General features: G+C 67.5%; 2 protein-coding genes across 3 annotated transcripts in view; one reads left to right on the top strand and one right to left on the bottom strand.

Moving 5' to 3' along the window:
* Positions 1–1,667: 1,667 nt before the first annotated feature.
* The window catches only part of PTPRN2 (protein tyrosine phosphatase receptor type N2), a 319,743-nt gene continuing 295,068 nt past the window's right edge, over positions 1,668–26,342 (bottom strand). The window contains exons 17-23 of the mRNA XM_036230218.1: positions 21,915–21,992; positions 18,914–19,033; positions 18,072–18,238; positions 13,724–13,777; positions 11,440–11,504; positions 6,635–6,708; positions 1,668–2,768 (exon numbers count right to left, since the gene is read on the bottom strand). Coding sequence (XP_036086111.1) covers positions 2,697–2,768; positions 6,635–6,708; positions 11,440–11,504; positions 13,724–13,777; positions 18,072–18,238; positions 18,914–19,033; positions 21,915–21,992 — 630 coding nt within the window. The 3' untranslated portion in view covers positions 1,668–2,696. The remainder of the gene's footprint in view (positions 2,769–6,634; positions 6,709–11,439; positions 11,505–13,723; positions 13,778–18,071; positions 18,239–18,913; positions 19,034–21,914; positions 21,993–26,342) is intronic.
* Positions 2,764–6,089, top strand: LOC107518874. Of its 2 annotated transcripts, none has more exons than XM_036230589.1 (3): positions 2,764–3,704; positions 3,820–4,238; positions 4,634–6,089. In XM_036230589.1, the coding sequence occupies exons 2-3, from the start codon at positions 3,991–3,993 to the stop codon at positions 5,445–5,447; spliced, it is 1,062 nt and encodes a 353-aa protein (XP_036086482.1). In that variant the 5' UTR covers positions 2,764–3,704; positions 3,820–3,990; the 3' UTR covers positions 5,448–6,089. The 2 variants fall into 2 exon arrangements, with proteins under 2 accessions (XP_036086482.1, XP_036086481.1); XM_036230588.1 differs by having other exon boundaries at positions 3,787–4,238.

The raw sequence follows: 26,342 nt of genomic DNA, 5'->3' as shown, positions 1-26,342 counted from the left end.
TCTGGAAAAGCTCGTAGGATTTTCGCCGAACCCTGGGACCCTTTGGGGCATTCTTTCTTGTGTGTGTGATCGGAGACAAAATGGAATGCAAACGGCATCTTCTGAGTCTTCTGTCTTAGGCACTTTCCTCTGGGCCCGAGGCGGAGCCAGGAGGCCTGGTCTCCGGCCGCCCCGCCCGAGGACCCCACCCTCCCGCCTGTGCCCGGCCCCCGCCCCCCTCCGCAGTGCTGAGGGGTCTTCGGGCCTCTATTTACTGCGTCTTCCGCAGGTTGTGGCCGGAGGGATCTGTGCTCCTTCCCGGGGCTGTGACGGGTCACACGGCCGTGTTACCTCGGTGCCATTGCCCGGTGGCCTCAGTGCTGGGGGGTGGGGGGCAGCAGGGGCCACGGGCGAGGCCGCCGCCAGCACCCACGTGGGCGAGCCGCGCAGCATGGTTGGGAGGGGCTGTCCCGTGAGCGCCAGGCCCGCCCTGCAGGCGTCAGGCGGGACGCGGGTGCCTCGGGCTGTGCTGCCAGGACCCCGGCCCTGCCCAGGTGGGTTCTGGAGTGAGCCGCGTGTGGCTTGGATTTCAGGGCCCCCGCCGGGCGCTGTCCACTCAGCCTTGCCGACTGTGACCCGCGAGAGGCAAAGCGTCGGCCAAGTGCCACCTCCAAGCTCAACAAACCTGTGTCCATGCGGGCCGTCCCTCCCAGACGGAGTGCAGTGAGCGCCCCCAGGGGCGGGGCCTGGGGCCGACCCCGGGGGTGCAGCCGGGGCCTGCTCGCACAGGGAGCAACGGGCTAGGCCCCCGAGGCTCCGATGGACGTGCCTGCCGCCGCCGCCCGCCCAGTGGGCGCGTGTGCGGGGCGTGCGCGTGTGCGTGTGCGTGTGCGGGACGGGCTGCCGGGGGCGTTGCCGGAGCCCGTCACGTCGGGGGAGGGCCTGGGCCGGGCGCGGGCCGAGACTTCTGTGGCTGAGGCGGCCGGCCTGGGGAGGTGACGGGGTTCTGACCCTGCACGGGACACGTGCCCTCAGGGGGTCGCGGCCTTGACGTAAGGGACCGTCCGTCACTCCCGCGTCCCCGTCTGCTTCCCCAGACCGGCCGTCACACACGGCCCAGCACGCACTGCTGGGGCCGCGTGTGGCCGCCGAGTGGACCTGCCTGGACCCGGCCCCCGAGCCCCCCATCCCGCCCTCCCCTGGCGTGGCTCTGTGACCAGCATCCCCACACTCGTGGTGGGGGGCTTCTTAGCACCCCATCGCTGCAGGCAAACGGACGCACGTCTCCCCCCCAAGAGCTCCACCATGGGGACCCGTGCTCGCGGGGGGCGCTCTGCCACTCGGGTTGGTCGGGCCGGGGACCGACGAGCCCCGTGGCCGTGTCGGGGTCCGAGGCGGACAGCACACCGACATTTGGCGTCTCAGCCGGTGCTGCTCAGAAACCGTCTGGGTGACGGGCCGACCCTGCTGGGCGACCGCCTCGCGCCCAGGCCCGGTCAGGGTCCGGAATGTCCCGCGTGGCGTTCTCGTATGTGACCAGGGGGTGTGGGGGGGCCGCGGTCGCCCTCATCACCCACACGCGCAGACCGAGGTGCTCGCGCTGCTCCCCCCCGCCGGCCCACACCCCAGGAGACCGGGGGACCGGCAGGATAAAGTTCGCACTCGTCCCCAAGTAAAGAGCAGGCGAATGTGGAATCAGAAGTTTAATCAGCACAATTAAGTATATTACGTATCTCACGCTGGAGGATTTCTCTGGAAACGTAAGCAGCGAGAAGTCACACGTAGGCACGTGCTTCCTACACGCGGGTAAATTTGTTTCTACCACTTGTTTAGGCTGCGGAGAGAGAGACGACTTCGGGAAGCCCTAGCGACGGGGAAGCAGACGTGGCCGAGCGAACGGCCTCTCGCTGTCCCCCCTGACCAGCCGGCCGCGTCCCCTGCGCTACGGGTTCTGAGATGCGGCAGGTGCTTCCGATGGAGAGGATGGGGTGCAGCACGGCGGGACGGGGAGGTACGGAGACGCCCTCAGCCCCCGGCACAGGGAGCGGCCCTGGGGGGGCCCCTCTGAGTGGGGTGCAGGGGACTGTTTCTGGGGGGGGCACACCTGGCGCTCAGGTGTCGCTCTGGCAAAGCCGGCGTCCTCTGGCCGCCGTGTGTCCGTGCGGCGCCTGACGCCCTGGGGGGCCCTCGCTGCGCCCGCGTCCCCGCCGGCTGCTGCAGCCTCAGCAGACAAAGGACGGGGCCTCCCTGCACCCCTGCACCCAGCAACGGCGTGACGGAACCCGTGCTGCCTCTGGGTGGGCCCAGACGTCCCCGAGAGGGCCGGGGGGCCCGACGGGAGCGTGTGCCACGCCCGGGGCTCCCCCGGTTCTGGTCACGCCCTCGCCTCCTCCTGCACCGCGTGGATCCGTTTTTACCGTTAAGAAACCAGCGTGGGGCTGGGGCTCCCCGGCAGCCTGCCGAGGGGCCGTCTCCTGGGGCGGGGGGTGGAGACAAGCTCCCCACCGTGCTGGGGGGGGCAGCCCGAGTAGGGACGAGCGGGGTCACTGTGCTGAGGGCCACTTCCCGAAGCTGCAGCAGGGCAGCCCCCCCTGCGAGGAGCCGGCCCGCGGGGACAGGCGTCTTCGTCTTCTGGAACGTGAAGGGGAGGAGCCCGGGGTCGGGGTGTCCACGGACCCCCAGCGAGGGTGGCCCCGCAGCGTCCTCGGCCGCTGGCCTCACTGGGGCAGGGCCTGCAGGATGGCGTTCACCTCCTCGGCCACCGCCGTCAGCGCGAACTCGAACTGCTCCTGGGGACGAGAGGGGCAGCCGTGAGCGGGGCGTCCCCTCCCCCCCGCCCCGTAGGGGACGGGCGGCCGCCGTGGAGTGTGCGCACACCGATGCCCGCGACCCCAGACGGCCGGCGGACCCCACGCGCCCGCCCGCTGCCTGCGATGCCGCCCAGGGCCACGGTGACGGCCACGTGGGGCTCCCTGTCCTCAGGAGTGTGGAAGGCAGCGTGTCCTGCCCACGCCCCACGCCGCCCCCAGAGCTGCGTGCAGCCATGTGCTCGCGGACACGCGGGCGCAGGCCCACGGGGAAGCCGCCCAGACCGTCGGGCGGGAACGACGTCAGCCCTGCCCACCCCGCGAGTGGACGGCGCCCGGAGAGCAAGGCGGCCTCTGTCGGCGGTGGCGGGGCCACCCCCACGCGCCCGCCCCGGCTGCTGCGCTGAGGCTCTGGGGGGCCCCTGGCCCGTTCCGAGTGCTGGGGACCCGCGGAGAGTGGCGCGTCGTGCTGTCCGTCCCCGCGTCGGGGGCTTAGACTGCGGGGCGCCTGCGGGCGGCTCGTGCTTGCAGGTTCGTCCTAAGCAGTGGCGGCTCCGCACCCCACGTGGCCGGTTCCCGCTCTCCGTGCCCAGCGCGTGACGGACACACAGGAAACAACGTGCGCGAAGGCAGCGGAGTCAGGGACCTGGACCCAGCCTCGTTCAGGACAAAGGACGCTGCTCGCCGGGCCACGTCCTCGAGGCTCGCCCCGCGTGCACAGCCCTGCTGGACCCTCGCCCCCAGATCGCCAACCTGCCCGCGTGCACGCCGAGGTTTCGTGATGGCTCGGCCATGCCAAGGGCCCAGGGCAGGCTGCGTGGGACCCGATTTCACGTGCTCCGTGCCCGTTTATGCCTTCGACACGCCAGGCACCTCCCGGAGGAAACGGTCTTCAAGGGACAAGCGGACACACACGAGGTGGGCATGGGCCCACGCCGAGGGCAGGGGGCGGACTGGCACCCACGTCCCCCCAACCCTCGTCGGGACGCTGACTTCGCAGGACGGGAGGGCAGACTGCGGCTCTGCCCGCCAGGGGAGGCGGCTCCAATGGCACCGGCTGGAAGGACCGGCCTCCTGGGACGAGGGACCCTTGCCGGGAAGGACACTGTGCTGCCCGCGTGACGAGGGGGCCCATCGGTGGCCGTGCTGACCTGACGTGCGCCCGGTGGCAGCTCCTCGCCCGTCACGGCGGTGACACGAGCAAATGCCGGGGACCACACAGAAGCCGGCGGAGGCCGCCGCATCCGCAGCCTTTGCTCTAAGGAGACCGTTAAACGCCGGGCGGGGGCTGCACGCGGGACGACCCCGCGGCAGGGGCCGCCTTGGGGCTGCAGTCGACCTCGGCACCAGGGCCCCTGAGCTGCCACGTCTGCAGACAGGGGACGCGGAAGAGGAAGACGCACGATCGCGGGTCGAGGCCGGCCGCGGGGCGGGGACCAGGCACCGCGCGGGGTGAGAGCCGGGGTGGGGTTTGGGGCTGTGGCCGCAGCCCGTTGCTGGGCCTCTCTGCGCCTTGCCCGGGGCCGTGCGGGCCGCGCTCTGACCCTGCCTCTGACCCCAGGCCGGGCGGGAGATGGGCAGGCACCGCACGCATGTGCGCCGGGGTGTGTGGCAGACGGACGCGGAGACAGACAGGGAGACGGAGACGGAGGGAGACCGAGGCGCGGGGGCCGGAGCGAGCAGCTCCGTGGCTGGGAGGGTGGGGTGGGCGGACGCGGCCCCTGCGGGCCCTGCGTCTGGGCACCGCCGGGGTCTGGGGGCCGCCGCGAGCGGGCAGGGACGGGCAGGTGTGGCAACCCGCGGAGCGCCCCGCACGGCGGGCTCGTTGACTGGCTTCTACTTCTCAGGGGGGCCAGCGAGGAAGGACGTTTCGCACGGAGAGGCCGGCGTCCAGCCACACGCCGTGGGGGGGGCTCCACCTTCAGCCGCCCCGCTGGCTACTTCCTGCGATCTCGGCGCGTTCCTGAAATCAAGCACCCAACGCGTGTGCCGCGTGGCCCCCCGTGTCGCCGCCTGGTCCCCGGCGTCCGCGGCTCGTCCTCCGCGCCTTCGCATCCATGGCCGGCTCGCCGAGGAGTGAAAACGGTGACCCGGCCTTTGCAGACGGGAACGTGGCGTTTGCAGTCAGGCGGGGCTGGGTGGCGGGGGCCCCGTCACTCGGTCCCCCCCTTGCACGCCCTCACCCGCGGACGGCGGGCACCTTCTGCGGCTCGCGGCGCGTTCACGTTGCCGTGGGCTCCGGCCACGAGGGGACGCGAGGGCGGCGTCCGTGGGCTGAGGTCGTCTTCATACCTGGGGACCCAGGAGCGGAATCTTGTGCCACGGAAGACGACGCTTGAATCGCAGCCCGAGGTGGGCGGACGGCCACCGAGCAGGAGGCGACGTGCGCGGCTCCCTCTGCTGGCTGGGGGCGCCCCAAAGTGGGGGCCGCGGGGCGCCAGCAGCGCTTCGCTGTGTGCATTTTGTCCTTTGTCACTTAAAACATCAGCGTGCGAGGGGGCGCGTGACGTGCGGTGTGAACGGCTGTGGCGTCACCTTTCCGGCGGGGCCTGGGGACCCGGCTCCGGACCGCGGACGCAGACGGCGAGGGCGAAGGCCGCTGCCGGGTATCGGGGCGCCTGCAGCGACTCCCCGCAGCTGGCGGTGGGGGATGTGGGCTGAGGGTTCGGCCAGGGCAGAGCCGGCGTCTCCTCCCTGGTCACCGGGAAGGGCTGCGGCGCCAGGCGGGGCCCAGGACCTCTGGGGACAGCAGCCGCCTCTGCCACTGAGCCGGCCCGGCCACCGTCCAGCAGCCCAGCCCGTCACGGGCACACGCCCTGCGGGCCGCCTGTCCCGGGAAGGCGCCCCGCCCCCTCGCGAGGGCCTCGCACCGCCGGACGCACAGGCAGCTGTGATGAGTCATCCCTCCCGGGAGGTGCTTCTGGGGCGAGCCGCCTGCCGGGCGCAGCCCGACCCGAGCGGCCGGCCCTCTCTGCAGTGAGGACGCACGCGGCGGTCGTGCCCGGCGTGGACTCAGACCCCTCACGGGGCAGCCCGGCGGCAGCGTCCGGGACCCCATGCCGAGCGCACCCGAGCTCCCCCAGGGCCCGGGCCGTGGGGGGGGAGGGGCCGGTGCGGGAGGGATGCGGACGTTAACGGCGCCGTGTGGGGTCCCTTCCTGTCCCGGGTCCCTGCACAGCGGTGACGGGAGGTGTGGCCTGGGGGCTGGAGACGGGCGCTTGGAAACGTTTCCATCATTTCTATGAGGTTTTTGCTAGTACGAAATAACTTTGAAATAAAATTCTGTAATTTTAAACTAAAAAATGTTTTTAAAGGGCTGGAACGTGTGTCTTGACAGGGGAAGGGCTCGTGCGTCAGCCCCTGCAGTCCCCGTGACTGTCCCGTATGCCCCGGAGGCCATCAGCCGGGAGCGGAAGGGCCCAGCGCACAGCGGCCGGGGCCCTCCCTGTCCGGGCCACAGATGGTGGCCCCAGGGCCGAGGGCTGGGCCGGGCAGGGCCGGCGTGGCCGCTGACCCAAGGCTTCTGCCGGCTCCGCTCAGAACAGCTTTGTCTGCTCAAGGGAGACCGGTTGGTTTTGCCTGGACGCGTGAGCCGAGCGTGGCCGTGGAGGGCAGTGCGTGGCTTCCTGAGGGCCCAGCGTGGGCGCCACGGCTCCCGAGTGTCGGGGCGCAGCGAGGGGGTGACGCTGTCACCCACGGCTCAGCCGGGGGCCGCTGTGCCCACCCCGCGTCCGGCCTGGGTCACCCGGGCCGCCAGTGCGCGGCTGGGGGTGCCCGGGGGCCGTGGTGACGGCCGCGCCCTGACCCCGCACGGCAGCTCTGCGCCCGAGGCCCCGCCGCCCGCGTACCTTCGTCTGCACCATGCCTGGCCGCTGGTCCCGCAGGTGCTCCAGGGTGGCCGCGATGTCGATCTCCTTAGCGCCTGCAACAGACAGACACACAGGCGGCTGCGTCAGGCGCCCGGCAGGCGGGGCCAGCGCTGCCCCCGCCCCCCTCAGGCCCCCGGCTGACCGCGCCTGCCTGCCCCGAGCACCCTGAGCAGGCCGGGGGCGGGGGGGGGGGGGCAGGCGCCACACGTGGGCGAAGGCGGGGCCCCGCCCTCCGCCTCCGAGTGCCGCGTCAGCACTGACGAGCAAGCCTGGCGGGAGCCCAGGCTCCGCGCATGGTTTCAGGGCATTTTCCAAAGCGTTTAAGTCACAGAAAATGCCACGAACTTCAGCATTGATCACACGGAACCTCTTCATCTAGAGAAATGGGAAATCAGACTCCGCACCCGCGTTCAAGCGCGGAGCTGCCTGTCACAGCCGAGGGCCCCAGAGTTGGGGCCAGGCACCCTTGCGTCCGTCACGGGCGGCCGGGCCCGTCTGCCGCCTCCGAAGCCACGCGCTGCGGGCGTCACAGCAGGTGCCACCGTGGACGCGGGCAGTACCCGCTGCCCCGTGAGGACGCGCGGGGCGGGAACGGTGACCACCCACGCTGCCGGGGAAGCAGGCTCGCCCCTGGTCACAGCAGGCGGCTGCTCATCGGAGCCGGGACCACACCAGGCCGTTCACCTTCCGGACGGACGGCGCCTGTCTCGGTCTCCACGCGTCCACCCGGACCCTCCGCGGGGCCTGACGCCAAGGGCCGGCTAGTGTGCCCGACACGAGGCCCAAGAAGGCCACGGCCTTTGTGGCCCCAGCCAGTCCCCGGTCGACAGACAGACAGACAGACAGACACTGCTCGCGCGTCACGTCCGAGGTCGCTCCGGGCAGCTGTGCTCTGATGTGTCTTGCCGTCTGCCTGCTGGTCCCATGGGTCACGAGAGCCTCCCGGGCAGCACGGCGCCGGCCGCCCCGTGGCCTGACCTGTGACCTCACACAGCGGGCACACGCCGTCCGGAGGCTTTGCCCAGGCCTGAGAGAGGCAGGGCTGCATTTCCTCTTCCACGCAGAGAGACGACCCGTGTCAGACGTCGGAGGAGGGAACCGTCCCAAATCTGCGTCTGGGGAGAGGCAGGCGGTCCCTGGTCCTAGAGCACTGGCCATCGTGGATGCCCAGGCGGGGGCGACGGCCGTGGGGACAGAGGCACGGGGGGAGGGGCCCCTGGGTGCCCGGCACGTGGCCAGGGTGACCAAGGAGCCGGTTTGCGAACCTCGGCGAGTGTGGGCAGCCGGGCGTGGCCGGTGGCTACCGTACCGGGCCGTGCAGCTCGGGGGGTGTGGGGGTGCCGAGCTCAGTGAGCCGCGAAGCGTGACCGCGAGGGCACGGCGAGGTCGTGGTGGGGAGGTGGCGAGTCGCTCCGCCCGCCCCCGACCTGCTCGCGGAAGATCGCATCAGTCCTAAGGAGGCGTGAGGGGAAACCTCCACGACGTGAGATTTGGCCGGAGCGTCCTGGACATGGCACCAAGCGCAAGGGGACAGAAGGAAAAGGCCACGCCGGGCGTCGCAGCGCAGACGCCTTCGCGCGCCGCAGACGCCGTGGAGGCCGCGCCGGGAGCCACGCGACCGACCAGGGACCACAGCCCCACGCACGGAGAACGACGGCCCAGCGAGCACGGCCCCCGCCCGACGAGCCGAGGCCCTGCACAGGCGTTTCTCCGGAGAAAACATCCAACCGGAAAGACTTCGGCGCCGGTCGTCCCCGGGGAGACGCAAATCAAACCCACAGCAGGGGCCACGTCGCACTGTTATCAGGCAAAAACCCCGGGAAATGACAGGCGTGGGCCAGGACGTGGGGCAGTTAGGGTTCTCACGCACGGCCGCTCGGCCGCCGTGGGAAACGGCACGGAGGACCCTTGAAAAGCTGCCGCGCCTCCTCCGCGAGGCCACAATCCCACTTCTGGGCACGAACTCAAAAGGGACCAGAGCATCGCTGTGACGAGGCGCCTGCCCGGCCACGTTCACGGCAGCTGGGGTGGGGGCGGCCACGGGAGGGGTGACCGGGTCTGCAAGGTGCGGTTCGGCCACGTGATGAGACTGTGCTCGGCCTCTAAAAGGCAGGGAATTCGGGCACAGGCCACGACGTGGATGAACCACGAGGCCGTCATGCTCCGTGGAATCAGCCGTCTCAGGAGGGCTCACGGGTCGGGCCTGGAGCCGTTGAGTCACAGGCAGCCGGCCATGGGGGTCACACGGCCCCAGGGCCCGGACGGGCAGCAGGAGGCAGGAGGCGCCGGGTGCTCTGAATGCCGAGGCGGGTGTGGGCAGACGGACAGGACGGCCTGTCGCTCACGCCCCACGGCCGGGCCACTCGGGACCAGGCTCCCAGCAGCCCAAGCTTACAGTGCACCAGCCGGTCCCCCGGCTGGTGACCCCGAGCGATTCGGGCCCCAGGGTGGGATTCCCAGGCAGCGGAAGCCGCCTCCCCAGATTCACCCGGGCTTTTGACTGGGATGGCGGCCGCGGGGCGGGTGGCCTCGGGTGCGTGGAGTCAGGGCCGGCTCGGGGAGACCCACATACGAGATCTCGGGGACGTGGCCCCATCCACCCCTGCAAAAACTTTGCGGTGAACTAGAACAGAACCCTGGGTAAACTGACGCCGCCGCCGGGGGTGTGAAACGCACGAACTTGGGAGACATGTCGGCCGCACAAACGTTTTTGCTCCTTTCGAGCCAAGTCCTTCGACGAGAGGCAGACGTGCTGCCCGCAAACCAACGCTGATGCGAAACATTAGTTGTTAGAATCCTCACCATGTGACATCCGTGTGCCTTGCTTTAAAAATACAAAGAAAAACAGATTTCAAGGTGGACCAAAAAAACCCCGTCCTTCCTCAGCCAAGAAGGGACGCGTCAGCGCCGTCCGCAGGCAGGTGCGACCCCCCGAGCCCGTGCGGACGGGCGTCCGTCTGCTCCTTCCGGCCCCCCTATCGTCTGCCGCCCGAGAAACGAGCCGGCGACATGAGGACTTCGACGGCTCCTCGCTGCTGCCTCAAAGGCCCCACGAGGAACCACGCCGTGGGCCCGGGAGGGCCGGGCGGTCGCTGCAGGCCAGCTGCGGCCGCTCCATGCCGGGCCGGGCGGGCCCTGGGCTCTGCAGCGGCGTCTTCGGCCGGCCTGCAATTCAGTCCTTTTAAGAAAAGGAAATGGGAAGAAAGGGTTGGTGCCCGGGCTCAGGGCCTTTGATCATTTGAGGAGCGAGGGGTCTGCAGTGGCCTCCGGCTTCTCAGGGCAGACAAAGGCGGCCGGGCCACTGCGGCCGGGGCCGTCTGTGCCGGAACAAAGCCCCGCGCCGCCCAGTGCGGCCCCGCTCGCTGTGGGGGGTTACCCTGCCCTTTGATCTCTCCCAGGACCACTGCTGCCCAGCCAGGGCAGACACTGCACACCCCCGGGCAGGGCGGAGCAGGTCGAGGACAGACGAGAGGTGGCTGAGCTCAGAAAAGACTGGGACTGTCCTCCCGGGTCCGTTCCGCCTGGCTGGGCTCACAGGGCTGGCCGCTGGCCCACACTCTCCGTGGAGCCTGACGCCGCACAGTGCGGAGCCAGCAGACCCCAGGCTGGGGTGGCCGGGGAGGGTGGAGATGGTAAAGTCAGTCCACCCCCGTCCTGCGCCCCTGGGACTTCTCTGTCCAGTGGACTTGTGCCGGTTAAATCAGGTTCTGTCCTACCCTGTTCACGCCAAGGGAACCCCACAAACACTGAGGCAGGCCACAGGCCTCTCCTCCCCTAGGACGAGCCCGGGGGGCAAGGCCGCACCCCATCTCCTACAGATTCAGGCTCCGCCTCCAGCAGGCGGGGCGACCTGTGGCCTCCGCAGGTCTGGCTCAGCCTGGCGGGCGGAGGGGGGAGGCGGCTGAAAGGGGCAGGAAACGAACCGCATGCCCGGGAGCTGCACGTTTGCCGACCGGCCGGGGCATCGGAGGGGACGCCGGCTCCAACGGACGGGGACACAGCCTTCCAGCCGGAAGGGCTGGAGCCACGTCGAGATCGGAAACCGGACCTTTTCCTGAAAGTGGAGCGTCCGCCTGTCTGGGCCGTCTGCTCGCTCGCTGCCGGCACCGGGGGCGCGTGGGGTGCTGCGTGGCGCCGGGCCGGTCTCGCTGACCCCAGTGCGGCCGAGGAAGCCGCGGCCGGCCGGCCGGGCGACGACAGGCTCCGCACGCCTCACGGGGAAGCGCCGGGCTGTGCTTCGCCCCTGCCCGGGCGCAACGCCGGGCCGGGCCCCCTCCTCTGCTGAACCAGGAGAAAACGGAGTGAGCGCCGCGGCTGCCGGCGTCGGCGTGAACGCGTGTGCACACAGACGTGTGTCTGCGATCCGCGGCTGCCCCCGGCGCCAGGCAGGGGTGAGGCACGGGCGTTCCGGAGCGTGGAGTCTGCAGGCCGCACGCGTGCGCGAGCTGCGAGCGGCCTGTCCCCGGGCGGACGGGGACCAGAGTGTCACCGTCACTGTGTCTCTTTGCCACTGCACGGGGGCCGACGGGAGCCACAGGCGGGCGCTGCCTTCCGGGACGTTTCGGGAGACGCGGGGTGGCAGCGACCAGAGCAGCTCCCCCACGCAGGGCCCCCCGAGAGCAGCAGCCTCCCCTGGACGTGACCTGGAGGCCGCAGCGGGCCTCGCGTCCACACATGCGGGAAACAGGCCGCCACCGAGCCTGCCCGAGGCCTCCGGCCCTGCGTGGTTGCCGTGGCAACGCCACAGGCTGCAGGCCCAGCCGGCAGCCGCGAGTGAGGCTCACCTTTGGCCATCTTGTTGAGGACCAAGTCGATGAGGATGTAGGTGCCGCTCCTGCCCGCGCCGTCGCTGCCAACAGAAGGTCAGAGGTGAGAGGGCGCCCGCCACGGCGCACGTCCCCACGCGGGGTGGGCCCGCACCGGGCTTGGGAGGAGGGGAGGGAGCCGGGGCCACGGGGGCGCGGATGCGGAGGGGGCGGCCAGCATGCCCGGGGGCCTCGTGCCGCGCCCCGCTCCTCCCCAGGGCCCGAGCTCGGCCCGCTCTGTCAGAGGAGCGCGGACTCCAGAGGCGCCTGGGGGGGTCAGAGCCCACGGCCCTCGTCTCCCGTGCCTGCCGCGTGCTCTGTGGACACAGGGCAGGGCCCTGCCTCGGCAGCAGGTGCGCGGTCACTGCGGTCAGTGCCCCCCGCCCCCGAGAGCTGCCGCCTGGACGACGGTCACAGAGGCCATGACTGGGGCATCGGCCCCGGGATTGGCACAGGGACTAAAGCGAGGTCCCCGCCCCGGGGTGGCCCGAGCCACCTCTTCACGGGCACGTGCGAGGCCGCGACCCCCCAACACAGGTGTCCCCCACGAGCAGCGTTGGGGGAGGGTGCCCGTCTACGCTCTCGGCAAAGCCAACTGTGACTTGGCGGGAACACTAAGGTTTCCGTATCAAGACTTCAGGACGTCACGGGACCGGGTGGCAGGTGGTGTGCGCTCGGCCAGTGTGCACGGTGGCCGGGAACCCCGGCGGGGGGCCAGCGAGCCCGCAGGCTGGTCTGGCACAGTCCAGGACTACTGCCTTTGGCCTCGACGTGTTCTGCAAACCAGCGGCAGCTGGAGAGATTTCCCGCATGGCTCCCGCTCACACCCGCCTCGCTGTGCGGGCGAGAACGACGCAGGCCTGGGCTCCCCCCGCCCCGTCCTCACCGCGTGGCCCCCGACCACAGGGCCTGCCTGTCACTGCCTCCCCTCCGTTTTGGCTGCCTCTCTGACGTGCCTCCTGGGTGACCGTGCCCTGTCATGGCGCAGCTAATAAAAAACGCCCCACCCTGCTTCCCGGTGACCAAACGGTCCTGTGCTCAGACTCTTCCCACAGACATAAGTACACACACACACACGCAAACACAGACATACATGTAGATACACACAGACACACTCACATGCAGATACACACATGCACACACATACACGTACCCACACAGACACACACAGGTACATCCACGCACACACACAGGTACATGCATGCACACACAGACATGCACACACACACACAGGTACACTCATGCACACGCAGACATGCGTATACACACACACAGGTACACACATGCACACACAGGTACACACATGCACACACGCAGACACACACACAGGTATACACATGCACACAGACACGCACACACAGGTACACACACACACACATGCACACACACAGGCACACACAGACATGCGCACACAGGTAGACACATGCACACAGACAGACATGCACACACACGCACACACACAGGTACACACATGCACACACGCAGACACGCACACACAGGTACACACATGCACACACGCAGACAGGTACACACATGCACACACAGACACGCACACACAGGTACACACATGCACACACGCAGACACGCACACACAGGTACACACGCACACATGCAGACATACGCACACACACACAGACACACAGGTGCACACATGCACACACGCAGACATACGCACAGACACACTTCCTGACTGGGTCGACAGGCTTGGTGTTTCCTCCTCACCCTGGCCAGGAGGCAACATCGCGCGAGGCAGGACTGGGCAGTGGGCGTCTGGACAGACGGGCGCCCTGCAGCCCATGTGGCCAGCGGCCCGTGATGGCTGAGGCCCCTGGCCGGGGCGGGCACCCCGAACGCGCCCGCAGGCCCTGGGTGCGTGTCTGGTGGTGGACGGGGCTCCGCCTGGGGGAGTTGCAGGCGGGCCAGTTTGCCAACTGCCCCGGGTCCGTCCCTCCCACCTGCGCAGAGCTCCACACCCGGCCGGGCGTGTCGGGGGCCGGGGCAGGGGCCGTGCCCCGGGGCAGGGTCTGGAGCGCAGCACCGCGAGGGGCTGAGGGCAGTGAGGGTGCAGGCGCGGGCCCCGGGGAGCCGCCCGCACAGGCCTGGCGACGTGCACACGCAGCTTCGCCTCGCCCAACGGCACGAGGCCTCCGCGCGCCTCGGCCCCCTTGGGCGAGGCCGGCCGGCCAGCACAGTGTGGCCGCCGGCAGGCGGGCTGCGCGGCCCGGACGCCCGCTCCTGCGGCCGCGGTAAAGGCTGTACTTGCCTGCAGTGAACGGTTATCGGACAAGAGCGGCCCCTGTAGCACTTGTTTACTTTTCTGAAACAGAGAGAGACACAGAGATCACGGTTACGCCCCGCGCCTTTGGCGACGCGGTCCAGCCACCCACATGCCGGCCTAGCCGCACGTCCGGACGCCACGTGCGAGGGCCTGGCACCAGGCCGAGGTCGCACGCACGCGTCATGGGTTTCCCGCTTCCGTTTTACACGATTCGACAGCTTTGAAAACAGTTCTCGCGGTCTCGTCTATCCCTTCGCAGGCGCAGACTCAAGGCCTGGGGTCCGAGGGGCCGTGAGCTTGCCCGCCGCCCCTCCTGGTGACCGGGTGTCCAGACTCGTCACTGGAACTTCTGAGTGTAGCAATTCATGCTAAACACTTCTTGCGGTCTGCATGTCATGTTGCCATGTGATGCCATCGTCTGAACACAGCATCTTAACCGCGGACAGATCCCCACGGCACCTACGACGAGTCTCGCCGTTTATATAACTTTTGGCTGTTTAAAAACAGCTTCGTTGTACGGGTTTTAAATCGGAATTTATGAAAATTAACGATAAGCATTAATTAAGATTTTGTAACCAAGCCCTGAATCGAAACACGGGCTGATCTGAAGTTCCCTGCGTAAGTTCCCAGTGGGACAAGTAAACATGTTTGCAAAGTACATCAAAATTCTCAGGAAAATCCTTCTGAGCTTCGCAGACAGACCCTGGGCTTCCTGGCAGGGCGAGCGTGTGAGCGGGTGTTCTATGCCCCGCGCGTATGGCCGAGGGCGCGGCGGGGCGTGAAGCGGGGACGGGAGGGCGTCGCACCTCTCTGCAGACAGGCTGGCCCGCTCAGCACACGAATGCTCGCGACTGACGATTCCTCACACTGTCTGCTTTGCCGCACACCCCCGGAGCCGAGGGGACCGGGTGGGGGCGGGGAGGGTGGCAGGAGGCTCTGGTCGTGATGGAAACTCGGTGAATGTCACATGGCCGAAACGTCCGTGTGGCTGGTTGTGCCGCTGCCTCTGGGGGGTGGCCATGCCGAGGCGCTTCAGAGGTGGGGCCACCTCCCCCCAGAGTGTGGGGGCTCCAGGACCCCCGATGAGAGCCCGGGGCAGCACGTGACCCAGGTGCCCTCTGACAAAAGCTTGAGGATGCCCCCCCAAAAAAGTCTTAAAAACGAAAAGGCCCAAAAACACGGGGGGAACAAGCCGCCCAGTGTCCCCACGGCCACAGCAGCCCGTCCACCACGATGGCGAGTTCGGGGCAGAGGAGGGGAGTGTCAGCGTGACTCGTTAAATCCCCCGTGCACGGGGCGGACGCCTCGGCCCTGACTCCCGTCTGGGTCCAGGCCATGCGAGCTCAGCCTCTGACGGAAGACGCCGGGCCTCCGGACGTACCTGCAGCGTGAGCACGTGAGGTCCGACAGCTCCGCCGTGGCCGTGGGCGCGTGTGCGTGTGTGTGTGCGGGACTGAGCAAGCTCCACCCTCAGACCGGCGGCACTACAGGCCTCTCACTTTCAGACAGAGCTTTGCTGGGAGTGTCTCGCTTGCCCTCACGCATGAGCACTTTTGCTACGTTTCCTACCGGACAGTGCACCTGCGTCTGCAAAGCCTACACTCGGCTTCTGCGTGTTTGCACGCTGGCCAGTCGCCAGGTTTTCGTTATGTTTTCTGATGGGACCAAAAGCACAAAAAGAACATTAAAGATGAACACGCACGGCCACAGGCCTCTCCTGAAACTGCTTCCGAGACGTGTCCGTGGAGCTGCCTTGCCTCTGGCAAAACGCTGCCAGACTTCCGGCCCCGGCCACTGCGGCCGCGGCTTGCCCGTCCGTCCCTGCGCTCCTGTCCCCGTTTGGTGACAGGCCTAAGCCGCTACTTTCTGCAGCGTGTTCTGACTGGCCGCCTCGGCAGCGCCCGGGAAGGCTTCGCCACGATTTTAACGCCCGTGCCAGCCCTGCCCACACTGAACCTGTCTACGGACAGCCACAGGGCACACGGGGCGAGTCAAAGGCACTGCTGTGGTCTCGAGTTTTATTTGCGAAGGGTCACGTGCTTGCATCGTCACAGCGCGAGACACAGAAACAGCACGAGCATCCCGCTGGTCGACCCCGGACATGCGGCAGACTGTGCTTTCACGGAGGTGAGCGGCTCATGGCCGTCTCAGTTCACGCTATCAGAAGAAATCGTCAGTCAGCAAAAGATCGCAGTCATTCAGAGAGCACGGACGTGACAGGCGCTTCGCAGAGGAGGTCGCTGAGGAAGAATGATTAGTCATACAAACCGGCCCACGGCCCCTGAGCGAGGGGACCGTCCCGCAACCGACGGCAGCAAAGCCCGGGCCGTGCGAGGCTCAGAAAAGGGGTCTCCCACACTGCCCCTGCAGCACAGTCACAGTTTCCAATGATCACTTTTGTGACTATGCAACTGGGCTCATATTACTAGCTGCAACATCACAAAAATGACACTGGCCACCGCTCGTTAGCTGGCAAAGTAAGGGTCTGTCCGTTTTTTAGGCGAGCAGCGTTAGTGGGGTCACTGCACGCAGCGAGGGGCGAGTGAGTCACGGAGGGGACCGGGGGAGCGAGAGGACGTGTTTGAAGCAAAGCCCTGGCACGTGATGCTAGCGAACTCTCGGCTCAGCAGCCTCCCCCCTCGGGGCTGCAGGAGCGTCTGCTCAGCGTCTCGGCGCCCGACGAACGCACTGGAGCGAGAGGGCACCGTGCAGAGGCAGCGGGCGACTGGACTGCTGCTCAGACCTGTCAGTGTCCCCAGAAGCAGCCTCGCCTGTCCGGTCGCGGAAACGTGAGCCCCCTTTTACCGTCTTACACAGAAAGCCGCCGAGCGGCAAACCCGCGTCTCGGCGTGTCGCTGCCCGAGGGGACCCACGGGCCGGTTAACGTGCGAAAGGCAGCCGGCCGCATCGCGGATGCCGGGGCGTGGCCGCCGAGGCCGGCCGGAGAAGCGCTCGACTCTAATGAGACTGAGACTGTGTCCGGCGTTCGTGCTCCCTTCATGTTGCAAAAACCCTCTCGGTTCCTGTCTCCTGAGACTCTAGACGAGGGGATTTGCAGAGTCTGGCCTTTCTTCCCAGCGAGCCGTAAGCGCAGAGGGTTGGTTGTGTATTGTGAGTGCTACAGATGGACATGGACACAGACATGTGACCACGCACATGTATGGACAAGCTCGGTGGACGGGCACAAGGACGGGCGGGAAGAACCGCCGTCTTTAGAGCTACATCCCTTTAGCCAGGAATGACCGTTTCTCGAAGGCTCTATTGCAGGAAATGTGCCCTGTGCAAGATTTCTGGATAACACGTGTTTAGAAATAAATTCATATTAAGAGCGTATGTAGTGGCCACGAAACCAGGGTGCAGTGGGCAGGCAGAGCACGCCGCCACCACTAGGGGCCGCACTCAGGCCCGCGCGCCCTCTGCCTCCCTGGGGGGGGGGGGCAGGGACGGGGTCACCGGACGAGACTGAGGCCCTGACGCCAAACACGTGTGTCTCCTTTCACATGCTACTGGATCGAAAGAACTACTCGAATAAAAAAAATTGTTTTTGAAAGTGGACAAAAAAGCACCGGAAACGGTATCATAATGAGCTAAGAATCTGCAGCACACCACTCGAGGGGCTCGGAGCTGAGCCTGGGGCTCCACCTGTCGGTGACACCTGGCCGGGAGCTGACGCCGCCCGACACTGCGTGTTCCCCGTGCCTGAGCGTCCATTTGTCACCATCGCATGGCCACCGCCAGCCGCCGTCACCCAGCGTGACACACAGGCAAACCTTTGTCTTAAATTTGTCGACATCTTCCTGCAAGATGGTGTCTAGCATGCATTTCAGTTTGGTAAATGCACTTTAAAACAAGATGGCCCACGGGGTGACGGGCTGACTGCAGCTGGGACAGAAGACTGGATGCTGTAAAGCTCTCCTTTTCAAAACTAAAAATACACACAGTCATGTGCTAACTGCACCCGGGCTTCCCGCCAAGACTGTCCGTTTTAGACTCTGGGCCCACACTTGTTAGATCATGTTGTCACATCTAACCAGATGAGTGTCCAAACGGAAAATCTGGGTTTTATTCATCAACATCCTGTGAAATGTAAGCGTTAGGGCTCTTCCTCGCGGGGCGAGTCTTGTAAAAAACGAGCACATCTCCAGACTCCCGAGACGCCTCTTCCCCTCGCGCGTTTTCACACCCCTAGGCCTGGAAGACGCCTTGCCCTCGACGTGTCAATTAGCGCGCAGTTAGCGTGGCTTCCCTCCCCGCCCCCTCCTGGGCATGACGCGAACACGGTCCCCGTGAGCACGCGCGAAGCCGGCGGCCTGCGGCGGGCCCCTCGCCGTACCTGCGGAAGTCCAGAAGGGACCTCGTGGAGGAGGGCACGCCCTGGTCATACCAGCTCAGGAAGTGGAACTGCGTCAGGGTGCGCGTCTCGCCAGTCTGCAGGTTCTTCAGGTACAGGCTCCTCACGAGGAAGTCCTCGCACCAGATGTGCTCCGACACCAGGTTGACCTGCGGGGGGGCGGGGGGCACAGAGCGGGCGTCGCGCGGAGCCCACAGACCCGCCGGCACGGGCCGCCTCACGCCACCAGACACTCCCTGCCGCAGGCGGGGCGGCCGCCAGCTTCGGGGTCCCCTCCCGCCCTCTCAGTTTTAACACGGTTTATAGGTAACTTTGTGGGTTCTTTTTTTAAATCTCCCGTAGGGGCATAATGGTCACATGATTAGAAAAGTGTGTTCGTCTGAAGCCATGAGGAGTCCTGCTGACTCTAATGCAAAGCTGAGCCAGGGTGCGGCCTGCGGCCGGTGAGGTCTCAATGTGGGGAGAAAACCCGGCAAGGGTAACGCACTTGCCAGGAGGCTCCCCTCGACGGGCGGGCACAGCCCGCAGGGCACAGGCCCCGGTCAGCCCACACTCGAGCGGGGCAGGCTGTCGAACGCCCAGCCCATAGGGGGACCTGGCTCAGGGACCCGCCCCGGAGGCCAGCTGCTGCGTCCTTTCTGTCTGTGCTTCAATTCACACACCTTTAGAAACTGGAGTGGTGGTGTGGGTGTCGGGCTGGCCTGGGTGTCTCGCCACCACGCCCCCCCCCCCACCTGGCCCAACTTCCCCGACTCATGGTGGGAACCCGTCACACGGCTGGAGTCTCAGGACGGGGGTGCAGGGCGGGCACTGGGGCTCAGTACCTCGTAGACGTGGTACAGGCTGGAGCCTTCATCCGGCCAGTAGGGGTGGCACTGCTTGACGCCGTTCTCCGACAGCGGGGTCAGCATGACGATCACCACGCAGCCCTTCTCCCACACCATCTGCACAGAGAGAGCGGCCGGGCCGCACGCACCTGCTGACGATGCCTGCGTCGCCCGGGGCCGGCTACGGGCCTCTGCGTCCGCCCCCAGCCGCCGAGCAGCGCCGAGGGCCCCGCCCGCACGTGCGTGGATGACGGGACACGGAAGACGCGAGGGGGCTTCACTCCACACCCATGACGCCTCCCCAACCCGCGCCCAGGTCTGCGTCCGGCCGTGTGACTTCCTGACCTTTGCCCTGACCTTCGCTCTGTGAGGGGAACTTTCCTTAATGCAACCCAAGCGACCCAGGGCGGCGGCCTCCCGCGCCCCGCAGCCCCCCAGCCCGCGGACGCGCACCCCGCATTTTCAGAGCCCGACAGACAGCAGCGTCCGTCCCGACTTCCCTCCCCGCGCCCCGAGTACAGCAGCGCTGTGCGCTGGAAACGCATCCAGACCGATTCGCAAGTCACGACGCAAACATCCCACGGGCGGTGAGAGACCGAGCGAACACCCGCGACACGGGGCCGGGGTGGCGAGGGCAGCAGAGCCCGCCCGCCACGCCCCGCCCGCGGCCCCGCCGGCCTTGCGGCAGCAGCAGCAACCGCTCGCCACGTCCGCGGGAGCCGCTGCTCCCTTCAGACACCGCGCGACAGCCCGGCGCAGACGCTGCCGCGGAGAAGCCCGCGCGTCTCAGGGGAGACACGCTGCCCTCTGCGGCTCACGTCACCGCGCCCCCTGTGCGGTTCAGACACACCCAGCGTTTTCCTCCCTCACCTCTGCGTTCTAGGCCCACGTGGCGCAGCCCGCCCACGTGACGCACCCGCCCACGTGACGCAGCCGCCCCACGTGACGCAGCCGCCCCACGTGACGCAGCCCGCCCACGTGACGCAGCTGGGCCCACGTGACGCAGCCGCCCCACGTGACGCAGCCGCCCCACGTGACGCAGCTGACCCCACGTGACGCAGCTGGGCCCACGTGACGCAGCCGGCCCCACCTGACTGAGGCACCGCCGGTGTCTCGTTCAGGTCAGACTCCTACGGGACCCACTGGTGGGTTCACGAAAAGCCCGCACGTGACCATGAATTGTGCTCAAACCCACGCACTTCCCGCTTCCTCCGCGCGAATCCAGCAACGAGACGGGGCGAGCGCTCGCGTCCGCTCGAAGCGGGCCGGGCCTCGGCGGGTCCGTGCGCGCAGCCGCCCAACGTGCCTTCGCAAGGCGGGGGGCTCAGCGCAGCCATTAGGAAAACGAGGAGAAACACGGATTTTATGAGTGCAAAAAAACACATGGAGAGCGGAGACGAATCACCCGCCCTCGGTCTGTGCTCCCCGGGTGTGACGTTGGAAGCCCTTGCCCGGGGCGGCCTGCAGGCAGGCCGCGGGCTCACCGCCCAGCCGCGGCCCTCCGAAGGCCTGGGAAGATTAAATCTGAGCAAAGCCTAATTTAAGCAAACAAGCGAAAGGCACTCCCGGGGTCCACGCGTCTTCTCAGGCTGCCGTGTGGCGGCGTGGACAGGGGAACGCACTAAGCCAGCCATGCGGGGCGCCCTCCAGGGCCACCCTTGTCCACTTGCGAGCTGGGCCAAGCGGCCGACTACACGTATGGGGACAGCTGGCGTGGGGCCTGGTGGGACAGGGGCAGTGAGGGCGCCCCTTCCCGCAGGTGTCACGTCTGTCTTCCCCGGCTCAGCTCTGCAGGTGGTGCTCATGGGGGGGTGGAGGGCACAGGTGTGACACACCTCAGAGAAGTTGGGGTCCCTGCTCCTAGGAGGTGAGTCAGGACCAGAGGCCCCGCCTGAGCTCAGTGGGGTCCATCTCGACCGCGGTTACTAAATCCAAGGCCGAGCATTCGCATCCTGGGAACGGCCAGCATCGCATCCTCCGTCCACTGTAGGCTCACAGGCTGAGCACCCAGGTGGCGTGGAGGTGACAGATGGGTCACCATGACAGGGCTGGCCGCTGTGGCGTCCTGCAGTCACCAGTGCTTGTGGGGACAGAGCCACGCTGGCCCTGTAGGTGACGGGAACCTGGGTGTGTCAGGCTCAGGGGACAGGAAAATGCAGACACAGCCTGGCGTCCTGTCCCCAGAAGTGGGCGCTTCTCATGTGGATAGCACTGGGGACGGAGCCGCCAGGGACCCGAGGTGGCCCGGCCTCTCGGGTCACCTGACCCGGGCTGCACCGAATGGCACTTGCTTCTTGGATCTCAGATCTTGGTCCTCACCGGACCCGCCTGGGGGCACAGAGCATTTGTGTCGGCTCTGGGGACCCCGGGGGTGGCCGGCGCCGCGGGACTGCTTACGATCACCGAATGGCCACATGACCCTGGCGCGTGAGCCGGTGCCACCTCCCCAAACCCACCCTGCTTGGCCTGGCCACGGGCTTGCCGACCACGGAGGAACTGAGGGAGGTGGCGGGCGGGGGAGCCCCCTGCTCGTGTCGGCTCCCCACAGCTGAGCCTCGGGCTGTGTGTCCAGGGTTGTCCCCAACAGAAGGAGACCAGCCTGGCCTCCGAAATGTGACACAGAGAAGCCACAAAGAGAGAAACTATAGGTCGAACTCCCTTTTTTATCTTCATGAGATTAAAACAATAGATAAGAGACAATTGAATAAAATATCATGAACACTAATTCTTTTTGTGTTTCAAAAAACACCGAAAGCCTAGAGCAGCTCAGAAAGTAAGCGCCCTTAAAGCGTTAATTCTCCTGAAGGAACTTTTTCATACTTGAGTTTCAAAGAGATGATTGGTAATAAAAATGATCAATCCTACAAATTCTGAAACCAAGTGCCATTTGGAGAACACTGGTAAAGACATTCGAACTGGCTCGGCTGACTCTGAGGCATCGTTCACAACAAATTTAAGATCTGATTTTCTGAAAGACAAAGAATTGAAAAGGACTCACCTGCCAGAAGTCGGCCACGGTGGTGGGCAGAGGTCCCTGGGTGGCAATGTACGCGGGGTTCCTGGGGTCGTGGTCCATCTGCGGGGAGAGAGCACAGGCCGAGCTCGGGGGCAGGTCGGAAACACGATCCCCTGGGGGCCACGTGGGGCACGGCGCAGGCCAGGCCGTCCGCAGCGTGGGAGGCCGGCTGCGCCCCCCGCCCACCCTGACTCGGGGACCCCGGCCCCCCACCCGCCAGCCCTGACTTGGGGACCCCTGCTCCCCCCGCCTTCCCTCCCTGACTCGGGGACCTCTGTCCCCCCACCTGCCTTCCCTGACTCGGGGACCCCGGCCCCTGCCCCCCCACCTCGCTGACTCGGGGGCCCAGTCCACGCCCACGGCTGTGATGCCGCTTCACATGCTTCCCTTCCACCCGGGGCCGGGGCGCCGGGAGCGGCTCCGGCAGAGACGAGAGACCACACACCGGGGCGTCAGCCCCCACACAGGCCGGCCCAGGCAGTGCTGCCCAGCACGGTGCTGCTCACCCAGATGCAAGCGAAGCCGGGCCGCTCAGCCACATGACTAGCCCTCCCCCCTCCCCCCCCCCCCCCCCCGCAGGTGCCGGGCTGGGGAGAGTTGAGCCTGCCACTGGGCGGGCGGAAGGCCCCGCCTCCCAGGTGGTGACCGCCCCCCGGGGCTGGCTGCACCTGCCCCACAGAGGGCCAGCGCGCCCCGCGTGGGCCCTGGCTCCCGCCACGGAAAGGCTCAGGCGTAGCTGAGTGACGCCCGGAGCCCAGGGTGGCGGGCACGTCCGGGGGGGGGCACCCAGCCCTCCAGCAGCCCCCGCCGGGTGCGGACTGGAGCGGACAGCGGAGATGCCACCGCGGGTCTGCCCGCTGGCTCGTCGGTCCCTGCACCCCACAGGGGACGCCTGACTCCAGATCTTAATTGTAACATTTAATTCAGAGACTGACTAAGCAGAAACAACAGGACAAGGACGGGAACAAAGCCGGGGGCAGCAGAGAGGGCCCCGCACGCCCGAGGGCTGGAGATGGCGCTGGGGCCCGTGGCGGCCCGCGGGGACGTCGGGGTGGCCCCGGTGCAGCTGTGGCCCTGCTCTGCTGGGGTTTGGGGAGGAGGCCGCCGCGGGCCCCTCCCGGGCAGCTCTGCGGCCCGTGGCGCGTGGCCCGCCACCATCCCGGGGCCGGGACGCGGCTGTCAGCGCGGGAGGACGCGTCGGCGAGGCAGGGGGCCGGCGGTGTGCACGCAGAACAGACCTCACGCCCACGGCACAGGGAAAAGTATGTCGCCTCAGAGGAAGCCCCAGCGAAGGGACCGCAGGAGGAAAACGCTCAGCAGGAAGCGGAGTTCGGGTTTTTCACGAGGCCCCGTGCGGGGTGAGGCGGCCGTGGCTCCCCGCCGACAGCTCCGCACAACCACCCCTCCCCGTTTGCAAACGCGCTTTCGGGCCGCGGCAGTTTAGAGAGCGGCACATTTTCCGTTGTCAGGATGTCCAAACGAGCACCTTTAGCCGCTTCCAAGCGAGAGCCGTGCGTGAAAGTCTGCACGGGGCTTCGGGAGGGCAAACGAGGCGCCGTGCGGTGACAGGTCTCAATCGCCGCGGCGTTTCGGTCTCCCTGCTCATCGCCGCTCAGGGCCCCAGGACGGAGGGGGTCGGGGGCACTGGCTGCCGCTCTGCCGCCCCCCGCGGTGACCGCGCCGGGGAGGGCAGCGAGCGGCACCCCGATCGCGGTGGGGAAACGTGCCGCCCGGCTGCTGGTCACTCGGGGGGCAGTTCCAACGGCTCCTCTCCGCGTGCGTCTGGTGAAGGGGACGGGCTCCGGGCAGCGGGCGTCGGGCCACAGAGGCCGTGTCGTTAGCAGGACGGGAGTAAAGCGAACCCTTCGCCCAACAGACGGACTTTTACTCCGCCTCAGACTCCCGAGGCGGGGGGCCCGTGGCCGGAGGGGGTTGAGCCAGTGTCTGCCCCGCTCTGTGGGAGTCCCCGGGTCCCGGCGGGAGCCGGCACAGCGCTGGCTGCCCCCAGCCTCTCTGGTCACCCCCTGCGTTCCCGCAGCACCCTGTCCACGTGCATGCCACGCCCACGGACAGAGCTCGCGGCCGTCGGACACCGTCTCTGGGCCTCGGCCCCCGTGAAACAGGGCCAGGGACCGGCACGCGCTGTCTCCACGCCCCCCGTAACCCGGGGATCCTGGGATGTTTTCAGAAAACATAAAAACCATTTGTGTTCGATCCACTGCGTGACCGACTCGGCGAAGACACCAAAGGGGCCGGGGGCGGCGGGGGCCCGTCCTGCGCATTCCGAACGCGCAGCAGCTAAAGGCAAGAACGCTGACGCGGCATCTCCAGAAAGCCCGGTCTGCTCCGGAAACTTAGCACTAACGTCCCGGCGTCCTAAACACAGGCGACCTTAGAAATGAAGCATCGAGCACGTCACGGCCGGGCGGGGCGGGGGGCGCCTGCTGGTGGGGTGCGGCCGAACCGGGGGCAGGGGCTGCTCCCAGCTGTGACCCCGGCCCTCGGGGGACCCGGGCCAGCCGCTGGGGACGGGGTGGGCGTTAGAATCGAGAAAACACCAGGCCCGAGTTTTCAAGTCGCTTTTCCAGAGACCAAGAACTTTCTGGGCAGCCGCAGCTTGGCAGCCGGGGGAGAGGGGCCGGCTTGTGGCTTTAAACTGGTTTCATGTTTCACTCGTAGGAGCTGAGATTAACCGAAGAAAAGTGTTGACCAAGACCGTGATTCCGCGCACACAGGTGTCGTCTGGGCCCGGGGTGGGCGCCCGCGTGCGGCCAGCTGCCGGCGTTTGGGCGTCTGAACGGCTCCTCTGGGGAGTCGCCGGGTTGCACCCACTTACGTTAGCCGAACGCGTCCCGAATCCCAACGGTAAGCAGTTTTCCTCCCTTAACACACAGCGGGACAGAGAGCAAGTTCATCTTGAAGTGTCACCGGTGGGACACCTCGGCCCCCCCTGCGGTGACGTCGCTCGGCCCGCGTCCTCGGCGACCACCAGGCTGGCGGCTGGGCGACGTCCCTGGCACGTCGCGGGGGCCCGAGCGCAGATGCGGCATGCGAGCACCGCGGTTCCTTCCGCTCGGCCGGGGCCCCCGGCTGTGACTGCGCTTGTCACCCGCTCTGGCTGGGAACTGCGGAGTCATCACGTGACCGGTCACTTCAGCGGGAAGACGGACGGCGGCTCCTTCTGGGTCAACCCAGGTTTAAAAAAAGAACCATGGCGCCAAATAAAGGAGAGACGTAGGAGTCCCCGCAAGATTACTTCTCTCCCCTGGAGTCGCCTTCTGGCCCAAGAGCTGCCTGTGGGCCTGGGGGGTCCTGAGCCCCCACCAGCAGAGGGACATGGACGTGCACAGATGTATGGGCTCACGCGTGCCCCACACACACCCTCCGGGCCCGTGGGCGTGGGGGCTGCCGAGGGCCTCTCAGGATGGCGCTGTTGCTGCTCCGAGCACCCCGTCCACGGCAGACCGGGCTCTGGCCGAACGAGCCCAGCCGTCTGGGAGCCGGGCCCGCACGCGGGGCCGAGGGCGCGGCACATGCCGAGCCCCCGCTGTTAGGCCTTGCGGGCAACCACCTTGTCACCCTGGCCCGGTCACGTGGTTTGTTCAGGGCAAGGACCCCAGCAGCAGGACCTTCCCAGGGGTTCTGTGGCCCACCCGTCCGGGCCTCGCCCAAAGTGACCCCCCCCGCTGGCAGAGGAGCGCGCGCCTGGCAAGCCGACGCGGCTTCGGCGCGTTTTGGGGGCTGGCGTTGACAGCAGCACAGCACAGTGTGTTCCCCGAGGGCTGCGGCGGGGGCTCCGGGGACCCTCGGAGCCCAAACAGCGCCAGTCTGCGGTTCGCCCCGGCCGGACGGGGGGTCAGTGCCCCTTAAAACTGAGCTCCGAGGCGGAGGCCGGGGGCGGTGCAGACGGGGTGCCCCGGGCTGCTCCTCGCCGCGGCCCACGATCTCCCGGCGGGCCGGCCGCGTGGCGCGTGCACCGCGTGTGCTGGGACGTGTCGTGAGGGGCTGGCCTGGCACGCCGCGGCCGTGACGAAGGGACCCCCACAGCAGCCACGGCTGGCGCCTGGAGTGCGCGTCCACACGGCCGAAGGAGGACGCGGCGCTGCCGGTCCGCCTTGTGCTGCGCCTCGCGGACCCAGGGGTGACGCGCCACCCGCTCACCCATGGTTTTGCCCGCCGCCCCGCCGTGGCCTTGGTGGCGGAGCCGGCAGCTCCCGGCCATGCGCCCTCGGCCGGCACAAGCCGGCACGTTTACGATGCGTCTGGACGGCCTCCCTCGACTCCAGCGAGGAGCACAGCCTCACCCCGCGCCGCGAGCCCGGCCTCTGCCGGCCTCGCTCTGCCCGCATCATCCCGGGCCGTTCCCCGCCCCCTCCTTCCCGCCACCGTCATGCTCACCGGCTGCGGGGT

Source organism: Rousettus aegyptiacus, unplaced genomic scaffold (assembly GCF_014176215.1).
Source record: "Rousettus aegyptiacus isolate mRouAeg1 unplaced genomic scaffold, mRouAeg1.p scaffold_m13_p_13, whole genome shotgun sequence".
NCBI classification, from domain to species: domain Eukaryota; kingdom Metazoa; phylum Chordata; class Mammalia; order Chiroptera; family Pteropodidae; genus Rousettus; species Rousettus aegyptiacus.
The sequence above is the reverse complement of the archived record's forward strand: the minus strand, read 5'-3'. Positions and strand labels throughout refer to the sequence as shown.